Source organism: Anomaloglossus baeobatrachus, chromosome 4 (genome assembly GCF_048569485.1).
Source record: "Anomaloglossus baeobatrachus isolate aAnoBae1 chromosome 4, aAnoBae1.hap1, whole genome shotgun sequence".
Lineage (NCBI taxonomy): Eukaryota > Metazoa > Chordata > Amphibia > Anura > Aromobatidae > Anomaloglossus > Anomaloglossus baeobatrachus.
The window spans coordinates 475,749,142-475,773,673 of record NC_134356.1 but is presented as its reverse complement, the minus strand read 5'-3'; the positions used below and the strand labels follow the sequence as shown (position 1 = coordinate 475,773,673).

General features: G+C 45.8%; 1 protein-coding gene across 1 annotated transcript in view; it reads left to right on the top strand.

Annotated features, from left to right (window-relative positions):
* LOC142301708 (uncharacterized) overlaps positions 1-24,532 on the top strand; it is a 124,241-nt gene that overhangs the window by 47,365 nt on the left and 52,344 nt on the right. The window contains exon 6 of the mRNA XM_075342727.1: positions 21,666-21,693. Within this exon, the coding sequence (XP_075198842.1) occupies positions 21,666-21,693 (28 nt within the window). The remainder of the gene's footprint in view (positions 1-21,665; positions 21,694-24,532) is intronic.

The window sequence follows — 24,532 nt, the reverse complement described above, 5'->3', positions numbered from 1 at the left end:
ACAAGGGGTGGATCTCCTGCAGCACAATGCTGATGTGACGCCCCTGGACTAGTCAGGGTGTCACAGGGAACTGCACTCCTTTTTATTATAGTGCAGAACCCACCCTCCATGGTTCTGGGATACTAACCTTTGGTATTGCTTCTATCAGCAATCAAATCCTACTCACCTTACAGCACACCCTGTCAGGCACACCAGTGGATGGTCTAGCTGGAATAGAGCCACCCGTTTAGGGGAGCTAGGGGAGTTGTAGCTCCCTGGGAGACTTTGGCTAGGTCGCAGACGGTGATTGGAGAGGAGTCGGAGACCCGGTCACAGGGTATTGGAGAAAGAAGTCAGACTTCGTTTTGGAGAATGGTCGGCACCGAAATATCTAGTAAATGGACTGGTACCGCGCATGGTGGGGTACTGGACCCTAGATCAGGGAGTAGCTTCACGCAACCTGATAATTAACCTGTAGAGGTTAACCTCTTTATGAACTTTCCCCAAGAGCTCAGAGATCGAAGGCACCAACAGAACGAAGGGGATAGGGCTTTCAAACCCATGCGGCCCACTGAAATCCCAAGTGTCAGCCATCAAGAACACAACTTCCCTATCCAAATATAGGGAGCGGGACCCCAAAAGCTTCAGGCCGAGGGGTCACTCAGAAACATTTAAAATCAGTGCATGGAGGAAGGTCAGGACTAGAGATGAGCGAACCGGTCCCGGTTCGGCTCGAGGCCGGTTCGCCGAACGGGGGTCCCGTTCGAGTTCGGTTCGTCGAACGTTCGACGAACCGAACTAGAACCAATAGGCTATAATGGGAGGCAATCACAAACACATAAAAATGCATTATAAATGTACACAAACAGTTAATAAACATTGCCATAACACTTACCGGTCCTCGCGATCCCTTCTGCACTCTGTCTCCTGCCGCTATTCCATCCGATGATCGCTGAATCCTCCCGGTGACCTGCACTGCCAGCAGAGAAGCAGGACCTATCGTGACGTCAAAATAGCCATGTGACCAGTCACGTGGCTATTATCTCATTGGCTACAGACTGGTCACATGACTATGACACGTCATGTAGGACCTGCGAGTGCATCTCTCCGGTACACGGTGCACATATGTGTATCGCCGTGTACCGGCGACATGCTCTAGCACACGGTCGACTCCCCGTTCCGTTAGGGACCGGCTGACACAGCCGGTCATTAACGGAGATCACCGTTGCCATAGCAACGCAGTTAGCGGTGACGTCACCGCTAACCGCGGCTCTGGGAGCACCGTTGCTATGGTAACGCGTCTGTCAGCGTTACCGCTGTTACCGCTAGCAGCCAGCAGTGATCACTCACGGAGTGAAGGCTGCACGCTGCTTCCCGATTGTAGTGAGCATTGTAGTTAGGATGGAGGTTCCCCAGCCCCAAGTGATGCCCCTCACTACAATCGTCACTACTACTACACTAGAAAGAAAGAAGACAGAAGAGCAGGATCGTGGAGGGCTGACAGGGGTAATAAAGATGGAGTCTCTAATGTGTCTGTGTATTTATTTCTATTAAAGTATTTTTTCTCTGTGTGGTGTCTTTTTTTAACCCTTTATTGGAGATTCTTAATGGCCGGGTCAAACGTGCCTGACATTAAGAATCTCTGGCTTAATACTGGCTGGTAAAACAAAGCCAGTATTAACTCATGATTACCCAACAAGCCACCCGGCTCCAGGGCTGTTGGAAGAGTTGGATACAGCGCCAGATGATGGCGCTTCTATGAGAGCGCCATTTTCTGGGACGGCTGCGGACTGAAATCCGCAGCAGAGGCGCCCACAAACCTCGGGCTAACCTGTGCTGCGGATTCCAATCCCCAGCTGCCTAGTTGTACCCGGCTGGACACAAAAATAGGGCGAAGCCCACGTCATTTGTTTTTTAATTATTTCATGAAATAAGTGAAATAATTAAAAAAAACGGGCTTCCCTATATTTTTGGTTCCCAGCCGGGTACAAATAGGCAACTGGGGGTTGGAGGCAGCCCGTGGCTGCCAGCTGTACCTGGCTAGCATACAAAAATATGGCGAAGCCCACGTCACTTTTTTGGTGGGCAAAAAACTTCTGCATGCAGTCCTGGATGGAGTATGCTGAGCCTTGTAGTTCTGCAGCTGCTGTCTGCTCTTCTCCATACAGACAGACAGCAGCTGCAGAACTACAAGGCTCAGCATACTCCATCCAGGACTGTATGCAGAAGTTTTTTGCCCCCTGAAAAAATTATGTGGCTTCGCCATATTTTTGTATGCTAGCCAGGTACAGCAGGCAGGTACGGCTGCCCCCAACCCCCAGTTGCCTATTTGTACCCGGCTGGGAACCAAAAATAAAGGGAAGCCCTTTTTTTATTATTTCATGAATTTCATGAAATAATTAGAAAACAAATGACGTAGGCTTTGCCCCATTTTTGTGTCCAGCCAGGTACAACTAGGCAGCTGGGATTGGAATCCGCACCACCGGTTGGCCTGAGCTTTCTGGGCCCCACTGCTGCGAATTGCAGTCTGCAGCCACCTCAGAAAATGGCATTTTCATAGAAGCGCCATCTTCTGGCGCTGTATCCAACTCTTCCAGCACCTGCCTGCTATACCTGGCTAGCATACAAAAATATGGCGAAGCTCACGTCCTTTTTTTGTAGCTTTTTGGCAAAAAAAAAAAAAATGTTTCCCTGGATTTTCCATTGCCAGTGAAGGTAACACCAAGCAGTGGGGGTTAGCAGCCAGTAGCTGCTTGGATTACCCTTAGCTAGCAATACAAAAAATGCAGTGGGAGCTAACATATATTTTTTTTAATTATTTATTTAAATAACTAAAAATAAAATGGGCTTCCCTGTATTTTGATTGCTGGACATCACAGTGCTGTAAAAATAAATCTTTAAAAAAATGACGTAGCGCTCCGCGGTATTTTTGATTCTCAGCGCAGATAAAGCAGACAGCTATGGGTTGCCACCCCCATCTGCCTGCCGTTACCTTGGTTGGCAATCAAAATACAGGGAAGCCCATTAATTTTTTCTATTTAAAAAATAGTTAAAAAAAAAAAATTACGTTGGGTCCCCCCATTTTTGATAGCCAGCTAGGGTAAAGCAGACGGCTGTAGCCTGAAAACCACAGCTGGCAGCTTTACCGTGGTTGGGGATCCAATGTGGAGGTCCCCTCAGGCTCTTTTTTATAATTATTTTATAAATATTAATAATTACACAATAAAAGTAGGGGACCCCCCAAATTGGATCACCAGCCAAGGTAAAGCGGACAGCTGTGGTCTGGTATTCTCAGGGTGGGAAGGTCCATAGTTATTGGGCCTTCACAGCCTAAAAATAGCAGGCCGCAGGCACCCCAGACGTGGCGCATCCACTAGATGCGCCAATCCTGGCGCTTCACCCCAGCTCATCCCGTGCCCTGGTGCAGTGGCAAACGGGGTAATAAATCGGGTTGATACTAGCTGTAAAGTCACCTGAGATCAAGCCCAGCAGTTTGTGATGTCATGGCGTCTATTAGATACCCAACATCATAAACTGTCAGTACTAACAAAAACAAAAAATCGACAAAAGAAATTTATTTGAAAAAACAGTCCCCAAAACATTTCCTCTTTCACCAATTTATTGTAAGAAAAAAAATAAAGGGGTCCCACGACGACTCTGGACCGTCTAGAATATGGGGGGGAGACACTCAGGGAACGTATCCCCCATTTTCTAGGAGTGCGGACCCTTCATGTGAGGAGTGTGGGTGCAATGAATCTGCACTCACTCTCCCCGGGTCCACAGCAGCAGAGTCCATGTCGTAATGGTTGCTACCAAAGCTGCAATGCCCTGCTCATGAGGTAAGGGCATGCCTAATCAGGAGAACTACTGTAGAGGAAGCTCTGCTCACTGGTATATAGGTGCTCAGAGGTAATAATAGATAAAATTAGTGAGTAACCTCGGCACTCTATATCTCCCAGACTAAGTCAGTAAGTCACAACGGATAGTAATGCAAAATCACTCTTTATTGGTCCGTATTAAGAAAATTTTTTTTTCATAAGCATATATGTTTTTGTCCAAAACAAGTTACAAATGACGTTTCAGCCTGAGCCTTCGTCAGATTGGACTTATCTGCATGTAATCATGAAAAATGACAATAATCAGTATCACATAAGAGTGAGAGAACAATAACATAAACTCGAACAATGTAGAGGTACAATTGGGATGCAGCAAAAAAATTGCAACACAGCAAGAAATGAAACACATGATACAAATGTCATAATACAGTACAAGGACAATATAGTAATGACAAATATGGGGTCAGAGTAGACTTAGACAGCTCTGGTACGAAAGAGATGTCAATCATAAAGTAACATGTGCAGTAGGTGTAGAGCTACACTATGCATGGCAGAGCTAATGGGTAGACCGACCATAGAAAAAGTAGAGAAAAAGTGGAGAAAAAGTGGAGAATAAGTGGAACATAAGAGGAGAAAAAGTGGAGAAAAAGTGGAGAAAAAAGTGGAGAAAAAGTGGAGAAAAAGTGGAGAAAAAGTGGAGAAAAAGTGGAGATTAAGAGGAGAAAAAGTGGAGAAAAAAGTGGAGAAAAAGTGGAGAAAAAGTGGAGCATAAGTGGAGAAAAAGTGGAGAAAAAGTGGAGAAAAAGTGGAGCATAAGAGGAGAAAAAGTGGAGAAAAAGTGGAGAAAAAGTGGAGCATAAGAGGAGAAAAAGTGGAGATTAAGAGGAGAAAAAGTGGAGAAAAAGTGGAGCATAAGAGGAGAAAAAGTGGAGAAAAAGTGGAGAAAAAGTGGAGAAAAAGTGGAGCATAAGAGGAGAAAAAGTGGAGATTAAGAGGAGAAAAAGTGGAGAAAAAGTGGAGAAAAAGTGGAGAAAAAGTGGAGCATAAGAGGAGAAAAAGTGGAGAAAAAAGTGGAGAAAAAGTGGAGAAAAAGTGGAGAAAAAGTGGAGATTAAGAGGAGAAAAAGTGGAGCATAAGAGGAGAAAAAGTGGAGAAAAAAGTGGAGAAAAAGTGGAGAAAGTGGAGAAAAAAATGGAGAAAAAGTGGAGAAAAAGTGGAGAAAAAGTGGAGAATAAGAGGAGAAAAAGTGGAGAAAAAGTGGAGAAAAAGTGGAGAATAAGAGGAGAAAAAGTGGAGAATAAGTGGAGAAAAAAATGGAGAAAAAGTGGAGAAAAAGTGGAGAAAAAGTGGAGCATAAGAGGAGAAAAAGTGGAGAAAAAGTGGAGAAAAAGTGGAGAAAAAGTGGAGAAAAAGTGGAGAAAAAGTGGAGATTAAGAGGAGAAAAAGTGGAGAAAAAAGTGGAGAAAAAGTGGAGAAAAAGTGGAGAAAAAGTGGAGAAAAAGTGGAGAAAAAGTGGAGCATAAGAGGAGAAAAAAGTGGAGAAAAAGTGGAGAAAAAGTGGAGCATAAGAGGAGAAAAAGTGGAGAAAAAGTGGAGAAAAAGTGGAGCATAAGAGGAGAAAAAGTGGAGAAAAAGTGGAGAAAAAGTGGAGCATAAGAGGAGAAAAAGTGGAGATTAAGAGGAGAAAAAGTGGAGAAAAAGTGGAGCATAAGAGGAGAAAAAGTGGAGAAAAAGTGGAGAAAAAGTGGAGAAAAAGTGGAGCATAAGAGGAGAAAAAGTGGAGATTAAGAGGAGAAAAAGTGGAGAAAAAGTGGAGAAAAAGTGGAGCATAAGAGGTGAAAAAGTGGAGAAAAAAGTGGAGAAAAAGTGGAGAAAAAGTGGAGATTAAGAGGAGAAAAAGTGGAGCATAAGAGGAGAAAAAGTGGAGAAAAAAGTGGAGAAAAAGTGGAGAAAGTGGAGAAAAAAATGGAGAAAAAGTGGAGAAAAAGTGGAGAAAAAGTGGAGAAAAAAATGGAGAAAAAGTGGAGAAAAAGTGGAGAAAAAGTGGAGAATAAGAGGAGAAAAAGTGGAGAAAAAGTGGAGAAAAAAATGGAGAAAAAGTGGAGAAAAAGTGGAGAAAAAGTGGAGCATAAGAGGAGAAAAAGTGGAGAAAAAGTGGAGAAAAAGTGGAGAAAAAGTGGAGAAAAAGTGGAGCATAAGTGGAGAAAAAGTGGAGAAAAAGTGGAGAAAAAGTGGAGAAAAAGTGGAGAAAAAGTGGAGCATAAGAGGAGAAAAAGTGGAGAAAAAAGTGGAGAAAAAGTGGAGAAAAAGTGGAGCATAAGAGGAGAAAAAGTGGAGAAAAAGTGGAGAAAAAGTGGAGCATAAGAGGAGAAAAAGTGGAGAAAAAGTGGAGAAAAAGTGGAGCATAAGAGGAGAAAAAGTGGAGATTAAGAGGAGAAAAAGTGGAGAAAAAGTGGAGCATAAGAGGAGAAAAAGTGGAGAAAAAGTGGAGAAAAAGTGGAGAAAAAGTGGAGCATAAGAGGAGAAAAAGTGGAGATTAAGAGGAGAAAAAGTGGAGAAAAAGTGGAGAAAAAGTGGAGAAAAAGTGGAGCATAAGAGGAGAAAAAGTGGAGAAAAAAGTGGAGAAAAAGTGGAGAAAAAGTGGAGAAAAAGTGGAGATTAAGAGGAGAAAAAGTGGAGCATAAGAGGAGAAAAAGTGGAGAAAAAAGTGGAGAAAAAGTGGAGAAAGTGGAGAAAAAAATGGAGAAAAAGTGGAGAAAAAGTGGAGAAAAAGTGGAGAATAAGAGGAGAAAAAGTGGAGAAAAAGTGGAGAAAAAGTGGAGAATAAGAGGAGAAAAAGTGGAGAATAAGTGGAGAAAAAAATGGAGAAAAAGTGGAGAAAAAGTGGAGAAAAAGTGGAGCATAAGAGGAGAAAAAGTGGAGAAAAAGTGGAGAAAAAGTGGAGAAAAAGTGGAGCATAAGTGGAGAAAAAGTGGAGAAAAAGTGGAGAAAAAGTGGAGAAAAAGTGGAGCATAAGAGGAGAAAAAGTGGAGAAAAAAGTGGAGAAAAAGTGGAGAAAAAGTGGAGCATAAGAGGAGAAAAAGTGGAGAAAAAGTGGAGAAAAAGTGGAGCATAAGAGGAGAAAAAGTGGAGAAAAAGTGGAGAAAAAGTGGAGCATAAGAGGAGAAAAAGTGGAGATTAAGAGGAGAAAAAGTGGAGAAAAAGTGGAGCATAAGAGGAGAAAAAGTGGAGAAAAAGTGGAGAAAAAGTGGAGAAAAAGTGGAGCATAAGAGGAGAAAAAGTGGAGAAAAAGTGGAGAAAAAGTGGAGAAAAAGTGGAGAAAAAGTGGAGCATAAGAGGAGAAAAAGTGGAGAAAAAAGTGGAGAAAAAGTGGAGAAAAAGTGGAGAAAAAGTGGAGATTAAGAGGAGAAAAAGTGGAGCATAAGAGGAGAAAAAGTGGAGAAAAAAGTGGAGAAAAAGTGGAGAAAAAGTGGAGATTAAGAGGAGAAAAAGTGGAGCATAAGAGGAGAAAAAGTGGAGAAAAAAGTGGAGAAAAAGTGGAGAAAGTGGAGAAAAAAATGGAGAAAAAGTGGAGAAAAAGTGGAGAAAAAGTGGAGAATAAGAGGAGAAAAAGTGGAGAAAAAGTGGAGAAAAAGTGGAGAAAAAGTGGAGAATAAGAGGAGAAAAAGTGGAGAATAAGTGGAGAAAAAAATGGAGAAAAAGTGGAGAAAAAGTGGAGAAAAAGTGGAGCATAAGAGGAGAAAAAGTGGAGAAAAAGTGGAGAAAAAGTGGAGCATAAGAGGAGAAAAAGTGGAGAAAAAGTGGAGAAAAAGTGGAGATTAAGAGGAGAAAAAGTGGAGAAAAAGTGGAGAAAAAGTGGAGAAAAAGTGGAGAAAAAGTGGAGATTAAGAGGAGAAAAAGTGGAGAAAAAAGTGGAGAAAAAGTGGAGAAAAAGTGGAGCATAAGTGGAGAAAAAGTGGAGAAAAAGTGGAGAAAAAGTGGAGCATAAGAGGAGAAAAAGTGGAGAAAAAAGTGGAGAAAAAGTGGAGAAAAAGTGGAGCATAAGAGGAGAAAAAGTGGAGAAAAAAGTGGAGAAAAAGTGGAGAAAAAGTGGAGCATAAGAGGAGAAAAAGTGGAGAAAAAGTGGAGAAAAAGTGGAGCATAAGAGGAGAAAAAGTGGAGAAAAAGTGGAGAAAAAGTGGAGCATAAGAGGAGAAAAAGTGGAGATTAAGAGGAGAAAAAGTGGAGAAAAAGTGGAGCATAAGAGGAGAAAAAGTGGAGAAAAAGTGGAGAAAAAGTGGAGAAAAAGTGGAGAAAAAGTGGAGCATAAGAGGAGAAAAAGTGGAGATTAAGAGGAGAAAAAGTGGAGAAAAAGTGGAGAAACAGTTGAGAAAAAGTGGAGAAAAAGTGGAGCATAAGAGGAGAAAAAGTGGAGAAAAAAGTGGAGAAAAAGTGGAGAAAAAGTGGAGAAAAAGTGGAGATTAAGAGGAGAAAAAGTGGAGCATAAGAGGAGAAAAAGTGGAGAAAAAAGTGGAGAAAAAGTGGAGAAAGTGGAGAAAAAAATGGAGAAAAAGTGGAGAAAAAGTGGAGAAAAAGTGGAGAATAAGAGGAGAAAAAGTGGAGAAAAAGTGGAGAAAAAGTGGAGAATAAGAGGAGAAAAAGTGGAGAATAAGTGGAGAAAAAAATGGAGAAAAAGTGGAGAAAAAGTGGAGAGAAAGTGGAGAAAAAAATGGAGAAAAAGTGGAACACCCTTTGGTACCTTTCATGTGGCACTAAGGGGTGCTTAGCTTTGTATTTAGCCAAAAAAATGAAAAAAAAATGACATAGGGTTCCCCCTAATTTTGTAGCCAGCTAGGGTAAAGCAGACGGCTGCAGCCTGCAGACCACAGCTGGCAACCTCACCTTGGCTGGTAATCCAAAACTGAGGGCACCCCACGCTGTTATTTTAAATTAAATAAATAATTGAAAAAAAAAACACGTAGGGGTCCCCCAAAATTGGATCACCAGCCAAGGTAAAGCAGACAGCTGGGGCCTGATATTCTCAGACTAGGGAGGTCCATGGTTATTGGAATCTCCCCAGCCTAAAAATAGCAGGCCGCAGCCGCCCCAGAAGTGGCGCATCCATTAGATGCGCCAATCCTGGTGCTTCGCCCCAGCTCATCCCGCGCCCTGGTGCGGTGGCAAACGGGGTAATATTTGGGGTTAATACCAGATGTGTAATGTCACCTGGCATCAAGCCCTGGGGTTGGTGAGGTCAGGCGTCTATCAGATACCCGACATCACCAACCCAGTCAGTAATAAAAAAAAAATACACGACAAACACATTTTTATTTGAAAAAACACTCCCCAAAACATTCCCTCTTTAACCAATTTATTAGATTGAAAAACAAATCCAGGTCTGGTGTAATCCAAGGGGTTGCCATGACGATGCACACTGTCCCAGTCAATGAAGAGCAGGATGTTCCCCATTGGCTGGGAGAGCAGTGCAGTGACCTGAGCTAACATCAATGGGTCAGCCCAGGTCACTGCAGGGGGGTGACAAGTGCTGCTGTCAGTGAGGTACATTACCTGCGCTGATCTCCAGCACACTGACAGCCCCTGTCACTGAGCTCAATGACCGCCCGGCGCCTTCACACCAAGTATCGCGAGAGGCCCGTGACGTCACCGCTAGTCAGTCTCGGGTCGGAAGCGATAGGTGATGTGACAAGCGGCGGCCATGGAGGACAGTGACAGCGCTGAGGTCGGGATGGCGGGACTTCATCACCGCAGGTAAGCCGAGCGAGCGAGCGAGCGAGCGGGCGGGCGGGCGGGCGGGCGGGGGCGGGGGGGGGGGTGGGGATGTGGATGTGTGTGTGTGTGTTTGTGTATGTGTATGTATGTGTACATGCCGCGGGCAGGAGGGGGTGGAGCGAGCTGAGCGGGAAAGTGTGGGCTTCCTGCACATAACTAAGATAAACATCGGGTTACTAACCAAAGCGCTTTGCTTGGATACCCGATGTTTATCTTGGTTACCAGCTTGTGGCAGGCTGCCAGCGATGGCTCCTGCTCACTGTAGCTGTAAAAAGCCCTGATTTTTGCTGCTAGAACCGTTCTCGAACGTATCTAGAACTATCGAGCTTTTAGCAAAAAGCTCGAGTTCTAGTTCGATCTCGAACAGCCCAAAAATCACTCGAGCCGCGAACTGGAGAACCACGAACCACGAACCGCGCTCAACTCTAGTCAGGACCACCAGCAATATCAACGGGAGTGGATTCCCAGACGAGCCCCCCCCGAAAGGCAGCGGCACCCAGAGACTTGGTTTACTTATGTGTCATAGTCTATTTGATGGTCGCACCAACACCCACACTTAGACGGCCAGAGTGAGTACGCTGCTTCCTTCCCCCCTGTGTCCTGACTTCTGTGCGGTCTGCACCCTGCATGCCTGCACCTTCCACCTTCACCATCCAAAGTCCCGGGGCCTGCCCTACCCATGGAGGGAACGTTATCTGGCTGCCCCACTCCATCTCCCCCCGGGTACTCCCATCAGCAGTGGCGGTACCCCCATTTACCACGAACCACGGGTGGTGTCACGAACAATAACCTCCCCTGTAAATAGCCCCCTTATTATTTTCCAGTGTCCGCGAGCCCCTCGAGCCATGGCAACCCCCGGATCCGAGCAGTCCAACTGCTGCAGGGGTGGTACACCTTGAAAACTTTGGTGTCACAACCAGGATTCGGACTGGGCCCACTAACCTGGGTGACGTGCGCCTTGGAAAATTAGAGCTGCGATGTCAAATTTAAGTTCCCGCCATTTTCCACCATTTTTGGCGCTAATACGCCATCTTCACGACCAAAAGAGCGCAAAGCTGAAGCTCCGCCCCTCATCCAGAGAGCGCAGCCGGAAGCTGGAGAGCTGCCTGCTGAAAAGGGACGCCTGGACTCTGCCCATAAATTTCCTGGAACCCGCAGAGACAAGATGTCGGCAGCAAAGGACTGGTCCCCGGAGAGTGCTGCTCCTGGGACCGCTACCTGGAGAGTCGAGATGAGGAGCGTGGCTGTGGCGATATAGGACCACAAGATGGAAGCCCTGCGTGTGGAGCGGGTAAGCATCTACCCAGTTCCGTTTGATGCGGCCTACCCGGCCGCGGAATCCGGTCTGCCCCTGGCCACCGCGCCAGCCCAGACCAGGCCGCAACACCTCCGGTCCTGCCATAGGCCAGATCAGACCCGGCTGCATCACCGGGCCCGTTCCTCGGTACGGAGCACCTGGACTCTGCTATCCCGGCAGCGGAACAGCCGGCGCCTCTTGTTGCAGCAGCGGTAGCTGAATCTGGATAGCTACCCGCAAGTTGTTATAAAGTTGAAAAATGACTGTTTGGACCTGCACATTTGTTGAACGTTCTCCGGTGTTAAGTTTGAGTGGAGAAGGCAGTTGGGGACTGGTTTAGGGGTCCCTTCTGGAAGGTGACAGGAGAGTTCATGCTGCAGACAGACTGTGTCATCCTTGTTGACCCTTTTTCCATGCTCCGTTTAAGGTAAAAAGGCCATCAGGGTCTTGGACGGTGTGGCGCTGGTAGACGGCACCAGGGGCCCTTGATGGAGGTTGGCACAAAGGGTAACGGCTACCAGGTTACTCAGGATGGCTACTAGAGATGTCTTTTACACCTCCAGGACTTCAACTCTGTCATCAGGGACTGACAAGGTTCCTGGAAAAGGGGTGTCCACCAGCACTAGAGGTGGCACCAGGGATCCAGGTTTTTGGGTGGCGGGTTGAAGGGAGAGGGACGATGGGAATGAACTGTGGCACGAAGGGGCTGCAGCGGAGTAGGCTGAGCCACCGACTACCGCTACAAACGATAGCGTTCCCCGTTTTTCTACTAAATGAACTCTGAGAGTTATGCAACATTTAAATTAATTGTCTCCCCTGTGCGGGAAGAGTATGTATACAATAACCTTGTTATTCTTTTTACAGTTAACAACAAAAATAAAACCTCTGGGTGTCCTGTAGCTCGGGGACGAGCTACGTTTAACCAAGGGCGAATGTGATGCTCCTGGACTAGTCAGGGTGTCACAGGGAACTGCACTCCTTTTTCTTATAGTGCAGAACCCACCCTCCATGGTTCTGGGATCCTAACCTTTGGTATTGCTTCTATCAGCATTCAAATCCTAGTCACCTTACACCACACCCTGTCAAGCACACCAGTGGGTGGTCTAGCTGGAATAGGGCTACCCACCTAGGGGTCAGACAGGCTGGTGGGAGGAATTATAGTCAGATCAGTGGCAGACCTCAGAGAGGGAGAAGCTAGGGGACTTGTAACTTCCTGGGATACTTTGGCTAGGTCGCAGACAGTTGTCTGGGATCTGAGGAGTCAGAGACCCGGTCGCAGGGTATTGGAGAAAGGAGCCAGACCTAGCTTTGGAGCACGGTCGGCACCGGAATATCTAGTAACCGGACTGGTACCGAGCACGGCGGGGTACTGGACCCTAGATCAAGGAGTAGCTTCACACAACTTGATAATTAACCTGTGGAGGATAGTCTCTTTATGAACTTTCCCCAAGAGCTCAGAGATCAAAGGCACCAACACAACGAGGGGGATAGGGCTTTCTAACCCATGCAGCCCACTAAAATCCCAAGTGTCAGCCATCGAGAGCACAGCTCCCCTATCCAAATATAGGGAGCGGGACCCCGAAAGCTTCAGGCCGAGGAGTCACTCAGAAACATCTAAAATCAGTGCATGCAGGCAGGTCAGGACCACCAGCAATATAAACGGGAGCGGATTCAAGGACGAGCTCCCCCCGAGAGGCAGTGGCACCCACAGACTTGGTTTACTTATCTGTCAGAGTCTATTTGATGGTTGCACCAACACCCACACAGCCTGAGTGAGTACGCTGCTTCCCCCCACCTGCGTCCTGACTTCTGCGTGGTCTGCACTCCGCATCCCTGCACCTTCACCATCCAGAGTCCCGGGGCCTGCCCTACTCGTGAAGGGAATGTCATCTGGCTGCCCCGCTCCATCTCCCCCCGGGTACTGCCATTGGCAGCAGCGGTACCCCCATTTACCGCGAACCACGGGTGGCGTCATTGTTCTGCCTTCGTCCACGTGTGAGCTGTGTGGACTCCGGCATACAGCTAACCTTCATCCACTGTTTCAATAAACAGACTGTGTTGCCTTTAAGTCTTTATTTATTAAATGATGATGGATAGGTGGATGATCATAAGAAATGGATGATTGATTGGTAAAAACTATAACAAAAGATACAAATCCATATCAGTACAGGCATATCACAAATAACAGAATGACATACATAGTAGTACTGGTATTTACAGAATCTGCATAACACAGAGAGCGATGCATATGACTGAATACAACATTTACACTGCTGATGCCGCCCTACACCTGCTCTGCATGTATCACAGCCTATGCAATCTGAGTAGAGCCACTGCCACTTCACAGTGCCTACATAACAACTGTACACATATTCCAACACAAATATGTAGTCTAGTACAATGATTCCTACCGGGATCCATTAGGAGGAACGATTGAAGAAAAGGAACTGGAGCCGGCCATAGCACCTCTGAATCCTATGGAGACACCAAGACATCTGCGTCTCCAACTCAGTAAGGGAAGGGAAAAGGGGCAGTCCAAGGAAGTATCTTTTCCTTAAAGCAAGAGGCTCCAAACCACAGAAATACTGTAGAGATGTATGAGGAAAACATAAGAAAGCCAACAGTGACCTCTTGTGGGCAACAAACGATATTACCCTTATCCTATTTAATGAATAGAAGACAGAACACTCCCCGCTTGGCGTTAACCAATGCCACTATTGGACTCCTGAGGGGATAACAACAACACAAGTTCAGTGACTGGTCTGGTGAACAGTTTGTTCTCTCCGAGCTTGCTCACTCTGACCTGTACCTTGCGTACTCTCCCATCCTTGCTGGGAAAGGGTTTGGTGACTAGGCCGAGTGGCCACTCATTTCGGTGTGATTGACTGTTCTTTACAAGTACCACATCGCCAAGTCTGATGTTTGGATGGTCTTTCTGCCATTTTGTTCTGGTTTGCAGAGTGGAGAGATATTGTTTCCTCCATCTGTCCCAAAAGGCATTGGACACGTTTTGTACTTGCCTCCATTGTCTTCTGTAGAGGTCTTTCTTGGTGAATTCTCCAGGTGGAGCTCCTGGGACACAGGTTTTCTGTGTAAGTAACATGGCAGGAGTAAGAACTGTTGAGTCTCCAGAATCTCCAGAAAGAGCTGTCAATGGCCTAGCATTCATGATAGCTGTAACTTCGGCCAAGAACGTAGTCAACTTTCGTGGGTAAGTCTGGTGTTTGCTTGCAAGAGGATAGAATCTAGAATCTTGCGTGCAATTCCTATCATTCTTTCCCAGGTGCCTCCCATGTGCGAAGAGTGTGGCGGGTTGAAGGTCCAGGTGCATCCTTGCTCACCTAGGTACCTCTCTACATTTATAATGTCTAGATTGGAAGGGATTTGGAGTTCTCTTGCTGCTCCAATAAAGTTCGTGCCTCTATCAGAACGAATGTGCTTCACAGGGCCTCTGATAGCAATGAAGCGTCGAAGTGCATTTATGAAACTTGAAGTGTCCATAGATTCTATTACTTCGATATGAACAGCTCTGACAGACAAACAGGTGAATAGAACTGCCCAACACTTTGCTTCGGCATGGACCTTCCTAGTGCGTCTTGTAGCTACGGACCAGGGGCCAAACACATCCAGTCCAACGTTGGTGAAAGGGGGTTCAGTACTGAGCCTGTCAGGTGGAAGATTAGCCATCTTCTGGTTTTGAAACATGCCACGAAGTTTGCGACACGTAACGCAGTTGAAGATGAGTTTGCTCACGCTTCTCTTCGCTCCGACTATCCATAGTCCAGCCGCTCGTAGACTCCCTTCGGTAAACAAACGACCTTGATGTCTCACCAAGACGTGATGATGTTGAATGAGCAAGGTTGTGACGTGATGACGTCCGGGAATTATTACCGGGTGTTTCTCTGAGACTTCTACCTTAGCTTCTTGAATGCGGCCAGCTATTCTCAGCAGCCCATCTTTGTCAATGAACGGGTCGAGTTTCCTCAACGCACTGTCTCTAGGAATGGGTAGTCCTTTGTCGAGATTGTCTATCTCCTTGTTGTAGGCTTCATTTTGTACAACATGGAGTATTGTAATCTTGGCTTTCTCTAGGTTGGGAGCAGTAAACACATGCTTGCAGTGATGCCAACCTTTACTGCATCTCTGATTTGTTGGTAGTTCGGACTTGTAAAACTGAGTCACGTGTAGTAAAAAAGCGATGGCTCTAACAAGTGAGTTCCAGGTTGAGAATCTACTGAACCGATGAGATCCGAGGTGACGTCCTGAAACCACTGTATGAAGAGCTGACACTTGAGGACGAAGGTCTTCATCGACATCTGGATCCACCAGTTCAAATGTATCGGGCCTGCTGATGTAGGATGTTGTTCGGTACAGGAAGGCAGGGCCTGTGAACCATGTAGTGTCCTTAAGGTGACTTGGTGCAACGGATCCAGTCGCATGGTCGGCGGGATTGTGATGAGTAGATACGTAATGCCACTGATCAGGGCGAGTTGATCTTCTTATTCTCAATACCCGGTTGCTGACGTAGACATAGAAGCGTCGTGTTTCGTTGCAGATGTATCCTAGTACCACCTTGCTGTCAGTGTAGAACTCTGCATCTTTGATCTCCTGATTCATTCCATCTGAGATAAGTTCAGCCAGCTCTACTGCAAGGACGGCAGCACAGAGTTCCAGTCTAGGTATCGTGTGTTCACGGAGTGGCGCCAGTTTTGTCCGACTCATGACGAACCCAATATGGATCTGTTCATTCACATCAGTGGTTTTAAGATATACTACCGCTGCGATTGCTTTGACTGATGCATCGCAGAAGATACAAAGTCTTTGAGATTTGACTTCGGTGGATGGCACAGGAGCGTATGGTCGGTTCACATGAAGATCGGTCAAGGCCTCGAGAGACTTCCTCCACTCTGCCCACAGGTCTGCTTTTTCTGCCGGAAGTGGATCATCCCAATCAGATGTCTCTTGGGTGAAGTCTCTTAGCATCATTTTACCTTGGACGGTAACTGGAGCTACGAATCCCAGAGGATCGTACAAACTATTCACAAAGGAAAGGACACCTCTACGTGTGAAGGACTTTTCTTCTTTGTTGATCTGAAAGGTGAAGGCATCTGTCTTCAAGTCCCAAAGTAGTCCTAGGCTCCGTTGCATGGGAAGAGAGTCGATGCTCAGGTCTATGCCCTTCAGATCACTGGAATAGTCTTGAGAGGGAAAGGCTTCCATCAGTTCTCGGCTATTGGATGCAATCTTATGCAACCTTAAGTTGGACTGAGCGAGCATTTCTTGAGCTCTTTTTAGAAGACTGATTGCTGCCTCGTTTGTGGGTGTGGATTTTAAGCAGTCGTCTACGTAGAAATCCTTTTCCACAAAGGATCTAACATCCGACCCGTACTTCTCTTCACCTTCTTTGGCGGAATTCCTGAGACCGTAGATAGCCACGGTGGGGGAAGGACTGTTCCCGAAGATATGTACCCTCATCCGGTACTCTATGATGTCTTTATCTGGGTCGTTGTCATGGTACCAGAAGAACCTCAGGTAGTTTCTGTGTTCCTTTTTGACGAGAAAGCAGTGGAACATCTGTTGGATGTCAGCCATAAATGCCACCGTATCTCTGCGGAAACAGAGTAGAACTTCTAAGAGTCTGTTGTTGAGGTCTGGGCCAGATAGTAGGACATCATTCAACGAGACGTCTTCGCACTTGGCACTTGAGTCGAACACCACTCTTATTTGGCCTGGCTTTTTAGGATGGTACACTCCGAAGATGGGTAAGTACCAGCGTTCCTCAGAGTCCCGTAGTGTAGGTGCGATCTCTGCATGGTTATTTCGGAATATCTTCTCCATGAAGGTAAAGAAATGTTCTCTCATCTCGGGAGACTTCTTGAGCTTGTGTCTGAGGGAGACAAATCGACTGTAGACCTGTTTCCTGTTGTTGGGTAGGCGTTGTCTCCGTGGTCGGAATGGTAAGGGTGCCACCCAGCTGTTCGACTTGTCTTTGGTTATTTCTTGGTCCATGATTTCCAAGAACATCCTGTCTTCTATGGCCATTGCTGTTTTGTTGTCCTCTTTGGTCCTGTGGAAGACTGTACAGCCTATGTGGTCTTGTTCGCCCTCACAAGCGTGGTCTTCGTTGGAAGGAACTGCGAAAGGACATGGCAGAGGAGTACTGCTTGGTAATTCCTTTACCAACAGACTGTTGTGACATGGTCGGAAGAAAGACGGACGTCCATTTTCTAGTGTGTTGGTGAGCATACTGTTGACTGAGGCTGGCTTGTGTGCTCCTCCTAGACAGACATCTCCTATTACGACCCATCCTAGGTCAAGTCTCTGCGCATATGGAGCGTTCTGGGAGCCGTTAATGGACTCTCTAGCCTTATGCACACGTAGCATGTCTCTTCCAAGGAGTAAGGCTATTGGAGCTTCTGAGTCCAGTTCTGGAATCAGGTGAGCTATACGCTTCAGATGGGGGTGATGAGCTGCTACCTCTGGTGAAGGTATCTCGGACCTGTTGTCAGGAATCTGGTTGCACTCCAGTATGGTAGGTAATGATAGGCAGGTCTGGCCATCTATGGATTCCACCTTGTACCCGCTTGCCTTCCTCCCCGCCGTCTCAACGGTACCTGAACATGTCTTCAAGGAGTAGGGAGAACCGGGGCCTGCAATGTTGAAACTGCTGAAGAAGATGAACTTGGCAAGAGACCTGTTGCTCTGATCGTCCAAGATCGCATAGATCTTAATTGCTTTGTCCCTGCTTCCTGCTGGGTAGACTCTGACAAGGCAGATTTTTGAACAGGACCTTCCTCCTGTGAGTCCTTTACAGATCTCCGTACATTGAGAGGTAACCACCGTGGTGTCTTCATCAGTGTTCTTCTGTTTTCCATCGTGTTCTTCTGCTTGCGGCAACGCTCGTGTAGGTGGTCCAGGGTGTAAGGCTGTATTGTGATCCGTGCTGTCACATTCTGCACATTTCACGCTAGCTTCGCAGTTCCTGGCCATGTGCGATGTTGCAGCACAGCATTTGAAGCAGATGTTGTGTTCCTTGAGGAAGCCTTTGCGATCCTCTAGAGACTTCTCCCTGAAGGCTCTGCATTTTAGTAGAGGATGTGGTTTCCGGTGTAGAGGACACTGTTTACTGATATCCTGGGGTTTGTTCTCTTCTGGAGGATGCTTACTCTCTTTGTGAGCAGGACCTGAGGAGACAATGTTAGTTTTGTGGACCGCCACGGGTGTCCTACTGGGTTTGACACTGGGGGCGGTGGTACATGACAGAGTAAAATCAAAACTAGGGTCATTTCTGATTTTAGATTGCTGAGCTACAAAACCTACAAATACGGCAAAAGGAGGGAATGGCGCGTTGTGTTTGCTTATACCGTGAACCGTGTGAGACCCACTTTTCTTGTAGATTGTAAGGAAGTTTTTGCACTATCGGATTGACACCCCTAGCGGTATCCAAGAATGCCAATCCGGGCAAATCTCCTTCCTCTTGGGCAACCTGTAACTCTACTAAGAGATCGCTTAGCTCTCTTAGCCTTTGAAAGCCTTTGGGTCCTATCTTAGGGAAGTCATCAATTCTTTTAAACAGAGCATTTTCAATAACTTCTATGGACCCATAGCATTCATCAAGTCTCTTCCACACCAAGTGTAGACCTTTGGGTGGGTTTTTAATGTTAATGTCTCTTAGTCTTTTGGCGTGTTCTACCGATTCACTACCAAGCCATTTTACCAGGAGGTCTAACTCCTCACTACAAGAAAGGTCCAAATCTCTTATGGTGTTCTGGAACGAGGCTCGCCACGACCTATAATTCTCGGCACGATCATTGAACTTTACAAGTCCTTTTGTGACCAGATCTCGACGAGCAAAGAACTTTGCAAAGTCCATGGTGGCTTGGTCAGTGCTGGTGCGAGCCGGTGTATGGTCGTGTCTATTGTGTGGTGTATCACCATACCTGTAGGGTGTTTCCGCCTTCGGAAAGTCAGCATAGTACCTCCCCGGAGAGGAAGGTGTCTCTTTGTGGTAAAATGGTGGTTGTACCTTCCGCCCTGTGGAATAGTAGTTTTGGCGAACCTCCTCGTGCTGTACACTCTCTTGCTTGAAGCGGTTTAATTCAAGGTTGGATGGCTGGCCGTCTGCGTAGTCTGTTTGGTGAAGCACATCTGAGCTGTCATCTATCCTGGAGTATTGGTAGATGTATTCTGCGACGCGCTGTGCTGGATCCTGCTGGTTTAGGTCCGGCCCAAGAACATCGCTACGTCTTCCTTCGGGTTGCTCTGCCGCTTCCAGGAACTCTGCCTTGGCTATTGCGGCCGCTGTCTCCTTTTCTACGGCAAGTCTTTCTAAAGTCAGTTGCAGACGTGCATTCTCTGCTTCTTGTTCTGATTGCAGACGTGCACTCTCTGTCTCTTTTAGTTTGAGTTGCATTTCCTGTTCAGCGAAGGAGGACCTCACTTTAGCTGCTTCGGCCTCAGCGCGGGCGACGGCAGCAAGCTCCCTAATTGAGGATTTAGTAGAGCTTGCCCGTGACCTTGTCTTCAGGGAAGACGCTCGGCTGACAGACATTGTGCACTTGGCTGCAGACTATTTTAGCGGGAAACAGAGTCTATTTGCGGACGGCCTTCCGCGTGGTGGAGAGTGGAATGGTGGTTTCTGGCGTACTGCGGTCTAGTCACTGCGGCTGTATGGTGGCTGCTGCGACATCCATATGCGGTACAGCGTGGATGTTAGCGGTCCCGTACTACAGCCTGCGACCGGCTATCTTTACTGGAGCTGGACTGCGCTCTTGTTCTATGTAGCTATATGGCGGCTGCTGTAATACCCGTGTGCCGTGTAGCGTGGGTGTTAGCTGTCCCGTACAGTTCATACAATCACTGCCTGCGACCAGCAGCCCGTTTTTACTGTTCTGCCTTCGTCCACGTGTGAGCTGTGTGGACTCCGGCATACAGCTAACCTTCATCCACTGTTTCAATAAACAGACTGTGTTGCCTTTAAGTCTTTATTTATTAAATGATGATGGATAGGTGGATGATCATAAGAAATGGATGATTGATTGGTAAAAACTATAACAAAAGATACAAATCCATATCAGTACAGGCATATCACAAATAACAGAATGACATACATAGTAGTACTGGTATTTACAGAATCTGCATAACACAGAGAGCGATGCATATGACTGAATACAACATTTACACTGCTGATGCCGCCCTACACCTGCTCTGCATGTATCACAGCCTATGCAATCTGAGTAGAGCCACTGCCACTTCACAGTGCCTACATAACAACTGTACACATATTCCAACACAAATATGTAGTCTAGTACAATGATTCCTACCGGGATCCATTAGTCAGGAGGAACGATTGAAGAAAAGGAACTGGAGCCGGCCATAGCACCTCTGAATCCTATGGAGACACCAAGACATCTGCGTCTCCAACTCAGTAAGGGAAGGGAAAAGGGGCAGTCCAAGGAAGTATCTTTTCCTTAAAGCAAGAGGCTCCAAACCACAGAAATACTGTAGAGATGTATGAGGAAAACATAAGAAAGCCAACAGTGACCTCTTGTGGGCAACAAACGATATTACCCTTATCCTATTTAATGAATAGAAGACAGAACAGTCATGAACAATAACCTCCCCTGTAAATAGCCCCCTTCTTATTTTCGAGTGTCCGCAAGCCCCCGGGTCCGAAGACCCTCGAGCCATGGCAACCCCCGGATCCGAGCAGTCTGACTGCTGCAGGGGCAGTACACTGACATACCACACAAAGCGTTACTCCTCCAGAATTCAATTGGTCAATCCCACAGCCTGACTCCTGCACAGATATCCTCGATAAAGACCTCGATGAGGTTGTAATGTTGGATTTGGATTTTTCTGAGGTACCGAATCAGAATAAAAATTCACTTTTTTCAGCATTTATGAACTCAGTTGGTCTTGTTTGGTACTGAGGTTACATTTTATGACATTGAGGACTGCTTTCCTGGAACACAATACCAATTTTTTTCTCTATATAAAACACCACTCCAGTGGGGTTTTATTTTCCAGAACTGGAGTAACGTTTTAAGGGTGCAGTCACACGGCCGTATGACTCGTCTGAGGATACATCGCAGAGCTGGCCAATGGCTCTCTTGATCTGAGTATGACAGTATGTATTTCTATACAGCTGTCATGCTCGAGTCAGTAGACCCGACAACCAGTCTGAGCATTGCAATGTGATTCACGGACAAGTTATATGACTGTGTGACTGCGTCCTAAATCTAAGCTACCTAGCCCCTTTTAAATACCCAACTTCCAGCGGCTTCACCTTTTACCGACGCGGCTTTGGTCCAGTGGCACCATCTTGTGACTAACTTCTGATTGGGTGGTAATCAGAAGTTACATTTCAAGCTCCCAATGTAGCTCTATTAGAAACAGAATGAGGCTCTCATAGAGATGTATTGACGAGTGACCTCTGGTACGCTCCACTGGTCCAACTGGAGTGGCAGTGGTAGAAGGGGAAGTCACCGGAAGGCGGTCAGGGGACTTAAATTTAAAGCACCACTCCAGCTGTGAAATTAAAAAATTCTACAGTGGTGCTTTAAATTGCAACATCAGAAACAGGGACTCCTCACTTTCCACATGCCAACTGCTACCTCTAAATCAATTATACTTATGCCACCACTGGTAAAGCTGTCATTAAATCTTAGCTCTGCCTTAAAGCACACATTGATCATTATTCTATTATCCTAAAAAAGTGACATATAAGCTACTTATAGATACATTGAAGAACTTGGTATGCTAATAACTTCTACGTTTTTCAGCAGGCAACCAGATGAAGATGAGCAGAAGGTGATGTATTATTTCATTTATATAATCTAAACCAACATTAAAGACTAAGTAGATAAACAATTCTTAGGCCTCATTCATACATCGGTGAAAAAAATGGTTCCAGTATCATTAGTGCTATGGTCTGTGAGTCTATTTTTACCATGAGGGTATTATCAGTGTTTTTCATGGATGGCTAATAAATTACAAACTTCTACTATTCTTTCCAATGTTAAATACGGAAAGCACACAGTTGGCACACGGGTGCCATCTATGTGCTGTCGTGTTTTTCACGGACCCATAGACTTGTATTGGTACTCTTCATCCGTGATACCGGAAAAAATGGACATGTCCCTGTCACCTTGAATTGACACATGCTCCTCGAAAAAACATTGACATGTTTATAGGACCATAGATTATAATAGTTCCGTGTTGTATCCATGAAAAAAACAATGGTGCAGAGGTTATTTAAACACAATTAAATGCATATATACAAAAGAGTTAAGGGTGCTTTGCACGAGACGACGGATTGTGCGATGCATCGTCGGGGTCACGGTTTTCGTGACGCACAACTGGCATCATACACGACGTCGTCTCGTGTGAAACCTCTGAGTGACGCAGTATCACTCACAAATCGTGAGTCGTGTACTCGCCGCTCAGTTTCATAATATTGTTTATTTTTACTTGTGCCGGTTGTTCACCGTTCCCGTGGTAGCACACGTCGCTCCGTTTGACACCACGGGAGCGATGAACTCTGCTTACCTGCGTCCCAAGGCTCCCGCCGGCTATGCGGAAGGAAAGAAGTGGGCAGGATGTTTACATCCCGCTCATCTCCGCCCCTCCGCTTCTATTGGCCAGCGGCTGTGTGACGTCGCTGTGACGCCGCACGTCCTTCCCCATTCAGGAAGTGGACGTTCGCCGCCCACAGCGAGGTCGCTCAGCAGGTAAGTACGTGTGACGGGGGTTTCACGACTTTGTGCGACATGGGCAGCGATTTGCCCATGACGCACAAACGACGGGGGCGGGTACGATCGATTGTGAAATCGCACAATCGGTCGTCCCGTGTAAAGCAGGCTTTACTCAAAAAGAGACTAAAAACAAGGCTATGGGAACAGCCTAGTTCATAGTACAAATACATTAAGGGTATGTGCGCACGCTGAGTTTTTGGTGCAGAAATTTTTTGCACCAAAATCTGCACCTTGTGGCAGAAAAGTGGACCAAAAACACATGCGCTTTTTATGCGTTTTTGATGCAGTTTTTGGTGCGTTTCTGCGCCATGTTTTTTTTAGTGAAATAAATGGCTGGAAGAGCAAAAAAAACGCACCAACAATAGACATGCTGGTTCTTTTCTTCTGCACCTAAAACTGCAAGGATAAAAGAAGCAACGTGTGCACAGCACTTCAGAATTCTCATTGACTTTGCTGGCATAGGGATAGTCCTGGCAACAAACTGTGCTCAAGCCTTATATGCTTATATGTATCCTGAAATATTATGTCATATGCTATGTAGTCACTGAGAACATCATGTAGCAAATGCAAAAATCTAAAAACATCTTAGATTGTTAAAAAATTTTGAAAATGCAACCAATCTTTTCCATGTGTCTTTCCTCTTTTTATTTAATCTAAGGCTAGTTTCACACATCCTTCTTTTCGCTGGTTTGGCAGATCTGGTGCACTCCAGTACAGTGTATACAGTACAGTGGCAGCGCGACAAGCTCCGGAAGTTACAGCGCTGCCACTGTACTGTATCATACTGTACTGGAGTGCGCCGGATCCGCCAAACCAGCGAAAAGAAGGATGTGTGAAACTAGCCTAAGGTGTTTCACCTCATATTTTGGTACTCTATTTATAGATAGTAGATTCTCAGTCCATTGGGAGTTTTTGGTATTTCGTCAGAGTGAAAGCATTCAGAAACATGACATAAATAGCAACCAAGTAACAACTCACAGAATATGGTACCCTTCAAGAGTGCCCCTGAAATCCATGAGTTTTTGGTGCCTGGCAGTGAGACCCACGCTTGTAGGGTAGCTTGATTGCATGTATCTTCTCTCTGAATGCCCTCTGTGACCACGTAGCATATGACATGATATTTTAGATTACATATAAGCAGATATTATTATTTGCACATTGAGATTATCTATAATATAAATTTTTCATATACTGTAAATTAGGTTGACCCTGTAGCCGTGCTCTTAGTTTCTTTATATATTGGCTACATTTACACAAATGTGAAGAGTCGGGGAGAAGTGAAGTAAGACATTTCTTATGAAGACATACAGTAAGACTCACTAGCATGTGCCTGATGAACGCTCTTCAAGTTCATAGGAGAAATGATATAGTTTTAGGATGTTTTGTTGCAATAATTGTGTAAACTCTATATTAGAAGTTAATCAACTCAGAGACCATCAGATCCTCTTTTGAAATATCTCTCCAATATGTTTCTAGAGATAAAAAAAGGAAATAATATTTATCGCAACATTGAAAAGGAGGAAGTGAGTCATACTGTAACCTGAAAGAGTTTTCCAATCACAAGATGTCGATGAACAATCCTTGGCCTTTTAATGACCAGGGAATTTTATGTTTTTGTGCTTTAGTTTTTCCTAACCTTCATCCAAGGGCTTGTGTATACGACCGTTTATATTGGACGAGTGCTATACATTTTGATGGATAGCACTCATATCAATGTTATTCTATGGGGTTGTGCACATCTCAGAGCGGCCTCAAGGCAAAAATCAGTAACATGTCAGATTTTGATCCAAGTGTTGGACCAAAATCAGCAATGCATGTCTATGGGTCCGTGGATAACATCGAACCACACTCACATTAAGGCCCGTTTCACACATCAGTGAAAAACACTGACGTTT